This window comes from Lottia gigantea (assembly GCF_000327385.1).
Source record: "Lottia gigantea unplaced genomic scaffold LOTGIsca_19, whole genome shotgun sequence".
In the NCBI taxonomy this organism is placed as follows: Eukaryota; Metazoa; Mollusca; class Gastropoda; family Lottiidae; genus Lottia; species Lottia gigantea.
Genome location: NW_008708358.1, coordinates 2,249,605 through 2,260,898, shown reverse-complemented (window position 1 = coordinate 2,260,898; position 11,294 = coordinate 2,249,605). Strand labels below are relative to the sequence as shown.

General features: G+C 31.5%; 1 protein-coding gene across 1 annotated transcript; it reads right to left on the bottom strand.

Moving 5' to 3' along the window:
* Nucleotides 1-1,769: 1,769 nt before the first annotated feature.
* LOTGIDRAFT_159181 (hypothetical protein) lies at nucleotides 1,770-10,806 on the bottom strand (the record flags this gene model as incomplete). Its single annotated transcript, XM_009052822.1, has 19 exons — nucleotides 1,770-2,233; nucleotides 2,426-2,474; nucleotides 2,656-2,750; nucleotides 3,033-3,165; nucleotides 3,453-3,522; nucleotides 3,867-3,942; nucleotides 4,252-4,360; nucleotides 4,695-4,762; nucleotides 5,076-5,189; nucleotides 5,466-5,563; nucleotides 5,824-5,921; nucleotides 6,152-6,196; nucleotides 6,414-6,456; nucleotides 6,736-6,835; nucleotides 7,175-7,223; nucleotides 7,969-8,037; nucleotides 8,582-8,683; nucleotides 8,934-9,031; nucleotides 10,707-10,806. 19 exons carry the CDS (start codon nucleotides 10,804-10,806, stop codon nucleotides 1,770-1,772), a joined length of 1,980 nt encoding a protein of 659 aa, XP_009051070.1.
* Nucleotides 10,807-11,294: the final 488 nt, after the last annotated feature.

Genomic DNA, 11,294 nt, shown 5'->3' with positions numbered 1-11,294 from the left:
TATAATACTAGTCATAAATATAACAAAATATTGTAACATTTATCTATCAAAATTATGTAGAATCACAATTTTTGACGAATTTATGGTGAATGTAAGATGTTTATATTAAAATATGGCTTTTCCACATGGTTATTGAGGTCTTTTATATCAAAATATGGCTTTCCACATGGTTATTGAGGTCTTTTATATTAAAATATGGCTTTCCACATGGTTATTGAGGTCTTTTTTATATTAAAATATGGCTGTCCAATTTGTTATTGAGGTCTTTTATATTAAAATATGGCTTTTCATTATAATTAAAGAATTTTATATCAAAATATGTCTTCACCAGACTTTTATATTCAAAAATCTTAAAGCAATAGACCTGACTAAAAATTGATATATATATATAAATAATAATTCAAAAAAAGAACAAATATAATATAAAACTGAGGCTGTATTCTTGAAACTATCAAAATAATTTTGGCTGAATTTTGTAATCTGATTACTCACTAAAGTTAAAATCTAAAAATGTTTAATTTCTCTATCAGTTGAACATAATTTATAAATAAAATAACCTGGTAGAAGATTAAATGCCATTGTGGGAATCTGCCTCAAATAAAAAAAATTAATGGTATGTACAGACACTGGCCTTATGTTGCTTTCCACCTAAAATTGTCTTAGGGTTTCAAGAATAAGGCCCTTGAATAAATTCAGGTAATATGGCACATGACAAGCATTAATTTAACTAAACAATAAAATATAATAAATAATACAAATTCTAAAATATCACTTGGTCAAAAACAGTTTTTTTAGGCAAAAAAGTCATAAAAAATTGGTTTAAAAATACAATCAAAATCATGAATGGGATTAGAAGTTTGTTTTTTTTAGCAAAAAATGCACAATTCAAAGTATTTTCTGTAAAAATATAAATATTGGAATAGCCTGACTACATGTATATATACTTCATAAATCATTACTGTTCTAGTTAACATTAATAATTACACTGGAAACTTCAATTAAGTAAAATAATTATAACAAAAAATACAAGGAAATAGATTATGGTATAACACTTCTTTAATAACAAACAACTAACGTTTCAACACAATTTCCACAATGTCGTCATCAGATGAAATAAGAGGGGGTAAAAAATGAAACAAGTAGCAGAAGGGAAGCAATGCCAATAAGGTAGGTAATTAACAGAGAACAACAATAAAGATAATTAGATAACAATAAATGAAACAATACATTTTGAAATCCTTTAAAGGGGTTGTAAAGAGGTCAGCTAAATTTTGTATGTGTATATGTGTATCGGGGACACTGATAGCATCAATTTGCACCATTCTAATTGTTTATGTGATAAAGCAAATTTTGCAATTAGTGATGTCATGAAACACTTAGTTCAAGTGGATTTGTAGGAACCACAGATATCTGATTGAAAATTGGAATGGTGCAAAATGAACCTATCAATGTCCCCGATACACATAAAAAAATTAGAAAAATCCCTTGAAGTATCAAACAAATACAAATATATGAGAGGTATAGTCATTTAAGTATTTACTTTACTAAGCGAAAACTAAATTCCATCAGTTGACTATAATTAATTCAAATATTCTCAAATTAAATAAAAATATAATTTATTAAAATCAATAAATTAGATAATAATTTATTTGAACATTGAGCACATGGTATGTTAATGCTGAATCAAGAAACTAAAAAATATCCTGTCCCACCTGATCCTTAATCAGTCAACCCACAACACTTTTCGAAAACTATAGATGTGCCATGTTTCAGCCTACAGGATTGGGATGAAGAGACTGAAAAAGTCTAGTTTCATTATATTCACTAGGGGAAGTAAAAGTATCTCCATTAGGACAATATAAATATGAAGAATTTCTAAAATGGTTAACTTCAAAATAATATGTCTGGTTCAACATTGTTATTTGTGACCTTGTTAAATTATGTCCTTCGGGATCAGATAAAAGATCTTGGAGAAACGTTAAATTGAATTTGTTTCCATCTATTGTGTAACAGGAAGACGGCTCGTGTAAAAACAAGTGTAAAAGTAGTCCCACAATGAACACCAAGACACAACAGGTTACAGGAATGAGGCGTAGTAATATGAGATGTTTTTTGTGTTGTTTTTCTAACACTAGTGACTGGGTATCGGAGCTGTTCAAACTGTCTGATACACTATCTGTAAGTAATAATTGATCCGTCTCTATCAGGCCTTCCTCATCTGAAAACATTTCATCTGGAATAAAAAGAAATAAGCCAGGGTAACACCAGAAAGAAAGGAAGAAAGAAAAATTACAATTTTACAAGGATAACAACAGTGTAAAATTAATGGGGCAACTAAAACGCATGGTAGTTATAAATCAAATCTAAAACTCAGTAAATGATTTCGGATGTAACAGAATCTTAGTAAAAAAAAAGATAAGCATACCTGAAACACCCTGGGTCTTTGATTTAGAGATGCCAGCTCTCATAGAGGCCTAGAAAATATAAAATCTCAAACATTATATAGCTAATATAAATGGATAAAAATGAATATAAGAATCCGCAAAACCAATTTCCAAAGAAAGAAAGATATTTTTAAAACAACTTAACAACTTAGGTTCATAACAGATTCTTTCTACCAGCTTGTCCTTGGCCAAACCTTCTGAAGTGACTTACCAATTGAGCTTCTTCTACCCAGTTTAGTCTTGAGATTCTGATGAAAAAGGCCACGCACTGGAAAAAGGAACCACAACATATTCCCCACCAAGCACCTGTTAATAAATTACATCAATTGGTTATTGAATAGCAGATGCCCCGCCAAGGATACTGTTATATTAATATTAAATTTACCAGGGGATGCAGCTTACTTTTGTTTACCAATGTTGAAAATCTAAAGTCTGGTTTTGGATGGGTTTGTGTTCTCTGTGGCCATCTTAGTGTTTACCTTCAATCCTATCAAGGTATCTTATCATTCAGCAATGGAAACTTTATGTGTTTTAAGTGTCAGTCTAGTGTTGGCTCCCAATTATCAATTATATCCTCTCTTTTCTTACCTGCTACATCTATAGTAGTTAAAAACATCAGACAGAAAGCAGCTGGTATTCCTATTATATAATAAGCTATAAGATTTATCACTGCTCCAAACTTCTGTCTTCCTACACCTCTTAATACACCACCAACTACTCCCTGAACATTTTAAAAACAGTCATTTTTTTAGCTAAGCCAATCAGTAATAGTGTTCACAGCTCACCATCCAAATTTGAGTCTTCAAATCTACATGTGTCCAGAATTATCCGCATTTGTTCTTTCTTAAGACACTGCCATATATTGAAAAGACATATATAGAAATAAGAAAATAAATTCTTAGTTAGAGATATTTTTGAAGGAATTATGCAATATTTAGTATTTTGAAGACACATATTCAAGTCCCAAATTGTTCCCTGAAAATGAAAAAATGTCTAAAAAAGACATACCTCTGCAGCATCTATAAAATGGAACACAGATAAAATCAACAACAAACTGGAGGTAAGTTTTATAACATCACTGAAAGGAAATGAAAGAGTATTTACAGTAGAATTGTGATTATAATGCCCACCTAGCTTATATTGCTCAATAAAAACTAAGAGGATTCTTAAATACAATAAAAAGACCTTTCCTGATGATGATTGTATATCTGAGAAACTTATCAAGGCAAGAGCTTGTGTCAACCAGAAAATTAAACCAAAGCATTTGATTCAAGCATACATGCAGTTTCCTATCCTATACAACATATTCTAAATGTTTATTAATTCTGCTTAATACAAATGTGGAGATGGAAGAGGCCTATCCTGATGATGATTGTATATCTGAAACACTTATCAAATATTTGATCTAAGTCAAACACTTACATATCAGAAGTAAATGCTAAAGGAATATAGTTTCTAAAACTACAAATAATCACAGCATCAAATATAGCTACTCCAACTGTAAAACAAAATATTTCAATATTTAAAACCTTGTGCGAAAAACCAAAGTGTAGTGGAAGATATGAAGGAATTTAAAATTAACCAGTAACATTTACATTTGGACAAAAAATGATCAATCTAGAACACATTGCTATGAAATAGGTTAGAAAAAAGTCTGATGCCACAGTTAACCCATCAACTAAACATTACAAAGAAGAATCTTTTCCTATATTACCATAATCTGAAATACTATCTAGGAACAATTAGCTATAGAGCTCTTGACTCTTGTCATCTGATACGTGTTTATCTATCTCTTTCTGATACTTACATGTACATGTAATGACAACATGTGCTGAGGTCAAGGCCAACTGATGTTGACCTTCACCTAGTAAATTACCCACTCGAACACATCCTGCTTGAGCTAGACCCATTGGTGCCTGGAAATAATATGAAAAATAACACAGTTTAATACATGCTAGTGATTTACCAATCAGATGATTGGAACAATGAAATCATGATAGGCTTGATAAAGACAAGACTTGGCCTACCATTGTTGTTTGCTAAACAAATTTGCAAATTGTGTTGTATCTAATTTTATAGTCAGTTTTAGAGAATAAAATCAAAGGCCCTGGTCATATGAGTCAGAGCACGTTGTCTACTATGAGCAGATTTTGTATATACTGTAATTCACTTCACTTGTAAATCAAATGAAATTAAATGGAGTTTTGTCTTCTACTATGCCAAATAAGATATAAATTCTTCAAATCTTACCATGAATGCCATGGCTGCCATCTGATAAATGATAGAATGAGCTGCTAGAGAGGTTGCTCCTAACATTCCTACAAAATAACAGTTAAATCTTTCATATGGTGATCGGAAAAAGACATTGTGTAAGATAACTTTGATGCTGTGGTAATACTGTAAATTTGTGAGTATAATGCGCATTATTTACCCCTAATCTTTACTCTGTACATTTGTGAAAACACGACACAAAATCAATGGGCTTGTAGAATGCAGAAACAAGGATGAAATACAGATTTTCTGTAAATGATTGTAGTCAGGAAAGCGAGCATGACAGATTTGTACACTGAATCAGGCTGCTATCAGCTGGTTTGTTTTACTCTATACTAAGTGCCAGTCTAAATAAAATACCTGCGAAGAAAACTAACACTTCAAAACTCCACCATTCTAGACACAACATCAGCATTCCTGGAAAAGCTAGACTCATATAGAGTTTCCAGTCTTCTAAACAGTGCCATGATATGCCTTAATAGATAATACAATAGATTCAAGATAGCAGGCAACATATTCAACAAGAGTGAACAACAAATTGGGTGCGCCGTTAAGACAAATTCAGTCACAGAGAGGCTTTCAGAAAGGATCAGCTCTCTTTGCCTTGTACAGAGATTACTGCAATCAGGAGGAGAATACCAAAGTTATGCAACAATTTACTTAACTTGACTCACAGTTACATTTCTTTTTTGCAATTTTGATATTGAACAACCAATAATAAATCTCTATTTGAAGATATGAGTTACTCACCAGGCCAAGTTGTTTTATATAATTTAGTTACTTTAATGTATAAGATATGTAATAAACCATTGGTCCAGAATCCTAGACTTAATCCCAGACCTGCACCACTGTAAATAAAATAGAATTAAGCACCTTTATAAAGAGATAGTTGGCAGTGGCTCTTTTACAGGTAGGGGGTGGTGGGCATTTTACATAGCGAAAGAATCACTTGTGAATCCCTTGATAATTCTGACTGATTGTTAGAACAGAAAAATAACTGTTTGGCAATAGAATGGTACCAGCAAATGAACTTTTCATAAGAGCAAGTAAATCAATCATAAATGAGTATTTCATGCTGAAAAATGGTATCAGGTGTCTAGAAACTTACCGAATACCTAGTTGCCACCAATATACCAATATACCATGATATACTGCTGTCATTATAGTCGATAGAAAACTACATACAAAACTTGGTATAACTATACTCTGAAAATAACAAAAGACTTCCAGGATAGAATGAAGAGCAGAATTGGGCAGACACACTACAGTGCTTACACGAAAGTTAGCTTTTACCAGCTAAAGCAAGAACATTTTCCCCAAGCTCAAATTACGCCTACCAATATCATGTTTTCATTTTTTGTGATTTGTGAAATTTTCATTTCAAACATTGACCCTAGGATAGGCATAAGATTCTTATAAAAAGGGGTACACTGTACCTGAGCTCTTAAATATCTGGTAAGAATCATACACAGAGCATAACCCTGAAATATAGTAAAACATATCAAATAAATCAGAAAATCACATCAAGTTCGAGTGGTCTGTATGGTTTTTAATGAAAATACAAGTCTTGTATATACCAACTGCACCAATTTTCAAGGATATGCACGTGAACAACCGCCACCGGTCTGTAAGTAGCACCATCTTACAAGTAAATCATATTATCTTAGTTATCTAAATGAGAGATAAAGATTTACTTACAGGGATGCCTGGGATAAACCACATCGCATACTGGAGAGCATTTCTGAAATAAAATAATCCAAAAAATTACCAAAAGTTCATCAATCATAATTACCAGGTAATTTAAGTCACTATGATAAACGCTTGTTGATGGGCTAGCCCACTGTAGTTATTTTCAACATTAGACCAGAAGTTGCTTAAACATTGTTAATTTGGCAATTATATTGAACAAATACAGGCTACTAACATGCATTAATTTGGGCGAAAGTTTTCAATATTGTAATAGGCCATTATTGATGGAGTTATAAAAGTTTCAGTGAAGTAAATAATGTTTATAGCTCACCGAGAAACATCTTCCAACTGCCCTACTGATATTAAAATATGATCTACATTGAGTAGAAACGCCCAACATGGGAAACAAACTATTCCTAAAATTAATATACCTGCAAAATAAATAATATATCGAAATTACATTCTAACTAAGTGAACACTGTGAACACTCTGAAAGAGATGACAAAGCTATTTTCAGAGCACAGAAATCTTTTGAAGAGTAAGCATTACATCACTTCACGGTTCAATAAAATACATAATTTGATTTGATTCGCAGATTGTTCCGATAATAAGTATTCAGAAGATTATGGATTTGCATTTCAAATATTCTATATTATTATTCAAACTAAGGTCAAAAACATTGCTCTTTCACTAGAGGTTACGCCTACATGCCTTTGCCTGTGCTTTCGTAACATTGCTTAACTGCAAAGTGGAAATGCCAAAATACTTACTTTGTTGTAAAATAATGCCAACTTTCATCTTGTTTTTACTTCCGAAAGTCTAAAAATATAAATCAAATGTAAATTTTATTTAAAAAAAACCCCAAAACCCAAGTAGATAGAAACAATCCTAGCAATAAAATGAAACTCCAAATCCAAAATAAGAGTTCAGCAATACATACAGTACATTGATAGTAGATAATGTACTTTTCACATGATAAGTATATCATCATCAGTGCTGACATATTTCATTATAAAGACTGTTATCAGATGTCTAGAAGAGTAAGCAATTGTTCATTCAAGTAGATAACTTTCATTTTCATCTATCCATCTATTTGATCACATGGAAAATAACAGAAATAGAAACAGAAATAAGGCAGTAAAATAGAAACATGAATATAATAATATTATGAGATGTTAAGTTGACAAATTCCATCATAATGAAGTTTCCTGGTAATAATCAGAGTGAAATGTTGGGAAAAAATCAAAAAATCAAGTAATATCTGAACATATGTCAGGATCAAACTTTATATGGAAGACCGAAAAGCCCAATATTAAGATGTCTCGATCCTTATTCCTTAGTCTGTAAAGCTTATTTCCTACTCCTTCATTTGTTCGTCTTAATATTGGACTGTTTGGTCTTCCATAACTTTAGAGCTATCATTTGTCAAATTTCTGATCCACCAATCTCTTAATGATGAAATGGTAAAATCACTGATAAAGATCAATGAAAAGTTCTAACTCTTTAAGCTGAAGGAGTTCGTGTCCTACTTGATGTAAATTAAATGAAAAAGTGGGGATTTTACCTGAGAAAATAGAGTCTCACAACCAGCAGCTAGACCTTGTAATATAGAACATCCTGCTACATTGATTAACTGAAATTACCATTAATACCAAGTCTGATTATAATCATGGCAGTGTCAGCCTTCGGAGAATGGGGGTACACAAATAGGGGGCCAATTGTCAATGTTGATATTACCAAAGTGGCAGCCCTGTGAAAGTGCCATACACACAACACCATACTACGTATGAAAGAGTTCTTCCAAGAAAATTTTTATAAAATAGAATTAATTTGGTGCATTCTGACACCTGTTTCGGGGCAAAAATGGATAAAAATGAAGTGGGGTACAAACCATATTTCTAGGTAGACAAATGTCCCCTGTACCCCCACTACCACTGCTGATTACAAAGTTTAAATCAGATTCAGTTTGCTGCCTCTAATACCTACCACGCTGACCACATACTGCCTAGATATATTCTATTGTAATTCTACAAATTTCATGAACAACGATGAAAGCTCGTAGAATAAAATACTTCAGTCAGTCTTAAAAGGTGTCTTCTTACTTCTTTTATTATACAACAACATAGAATGATACAGTATTATATTCAATTAGAATTCTTGGATTAAGAAAAACTTACAGTGAGAGCTAGAGCCACACCATCCAGTTGTTGTTTACCAAGATGACCACAAAACATTAAACTGATGATAAATAATGCCTGTTCAAACAGCTGAACTAATACCTGCAAAAAATACATTTCTTTTATCATTCACATTTTCAACAAAATGTAGTACTCCTTCCATTGAGGGAGAGTCATTTATTCACTACTAACAATAATGTTAGTAAAAATAACAATAATAAATTCTTTATTTTACATGGGTCAGAATTAGGTCCAGTACACAAGGACATAGTTCTATCTAACATTCAGCCCATTGGGAAAATATAATGCATGAATGAATCAAGGAAAATATCAATAGGTAAAAAAAACTTACGGTAGGCCAGGACAATTTAAAAAGAATTTTGAACTCTGATTTGTATCCCCTTGGAAATACATGACGGTATAATCTCAAAAAACAGTTGGTTTTCATATCTAAAATATATAGAAATAGAAATATCAAAACAGAACCTAAAAAAACATTTTGTTACTCAGAGTTTCACATCTTCAGACAACTAAAAATATATATACATTGTCTCGAAGTTTAGACATGAGAATAAGTTCTAAGTAGAGATGCAGGATGAATTATAAAGGTCAGTTGTCTGAAGATCGTATAGTGTGAAACTCTGAGTAACAACATGTTTTTATAGGTTCTGTATTGCTCTACAAGTGTTGTATTGAGCACTACTTTAACAATTGAAATATTTTATTATTTAATTACCTTTTTTCAACAAAAATACCTTACTAACAATATCATTCACTCCTTTCGACAGTATTTGAATATTTATTACCTGATCCCTGATACGAGATCAACTGGCCACAGTGAAACACGTTACAAATATGAAATATTCTACGACGTGTCAAAGAGATGATGCCAGTACTAATGAACTTTAGAGACGTTCACCCACCTAGCACAGTGTATACTGTAGCAGAACCTATTTCATCCTATCAATAAATGGAATAAGATGTTATCATTTTAAAATTTTATAATTATATTAACCTTCCACCTGATATAACACTATTATCATTATTTAGTTAACCATAGTAGATTGTAAATTTCACAGTACCATGCAGTTTATACAGATTTTATCATGGTCACAATGTTTTTATATTTTCAAACATGTGTCTACATATGTTTATATGTGTCTATATGTGTCTATATATGTCTCTATGTTTTTATGTGTTTATATGTGTCTATATGTATCTATATGTGTCTATTGTCTATATGTGTCTATATGTGTCTTTATGTGTCTATATGTGTTTATATATGTTTATATGTGTCTATATGTGTCTATATATGTCTATATGTGTCTATATGTGTTTATATGTGTCTATATGTGTTTATATGTGTCTATATATGTCTATATATGTCTATATGTGTCTATATGTGTCTATATATGTCTATATATGTCTATATGTGTCTATATGTGTCAATATGTGTCTATATTAGTAATTGGTGTCAATTCATTGTCTATTCATAAAATCATCTAAATTTTTTTTGTTTAACAACCAAGTTTGAACAATATTGTAAATATGTAACATCCAATGTTTCTTTTTGTCATAAAAATTGTAAGTTCAATTGCTATCAGACATGGTCTATAATTTGGCACTGTTGCACTTTACGCCTTTTCAGACCAGGATAGAAAATAATTACGTCTGCAGCCATTACACGACTTCGAAAACTTGACAACTGGATCAAAATGATAATAGACCTAATGATTTGACAAAGCAAGGGGACTAATCAAAAGAATTAAGTTACTATGTCATAACACTAGGTTATTATGTGTAATATTGAGCAGCAGTGCCAAGTGTGGTGCCAGGCAGGGTATGCTTACTCTTTTAGACACTGGACAGTATACTCTATTATTGATATACTTCTACATATGAAAAGTTTATTAGTTGCAACCAATGTATTGCCAAACTGTAAGTTTGGATTTTGGGTTTAATTTTGTGGTTTGGATCAAAGGTACCGGTAATTTGGATTTTTTTAATCAGTAGTCCCTATATCACGATTCCAATATGAAATTTTTTCAGTATTGGAAAGTAAAGATATGGTAACAAATTGAGTAAAACACAAGGACAAGGAGTGATAATTCATGCAATCACTTACCTGACTTAAGAAAAGTTGTTGTTTGGGAAAATCTTCTATCACCATCCTCTCCCAATTCACGACTGATCGTTTCCAAGGTTTCTACTTCAATTGACCCCATTTTTTCACCATGCATCAGATTCTGAAAAATCAAATAAGCTCATATAAAGATTTTGATGAATTTCTAGTTTTGTTACATACTATTGTGTTCTCCATTTATTTTTTGTGGTGAAAATGATTTGAATTATATAAAAAAATATATAGAAAATATCTTCGTGCAATAAAAATATAATTATTTGTTTTGTTCATTTTAAAAAAAGTATATTCCCATTTTCAGTTTGGTTGGATAAAATAGTTGGGAAGGTTGGTGTTTGGAGTTTAAAGCCCAATCTTTTATAGAGATATCATCAGTAAAGTGCTTAGAGATTTTCTCTCTGAAATAACCAGATTCCATTCAAATCCCCTTATGATCTGGAAGTTGCTTGAGAATCATTTCACTATACTGTGCAACATTGACATTTTGACGAAAGTACCCCTCCATACACCAATTTGCTACGAATACCCTTCCATACAATAAATCTTATTAAAATTTTTCTGATATCTCGACTG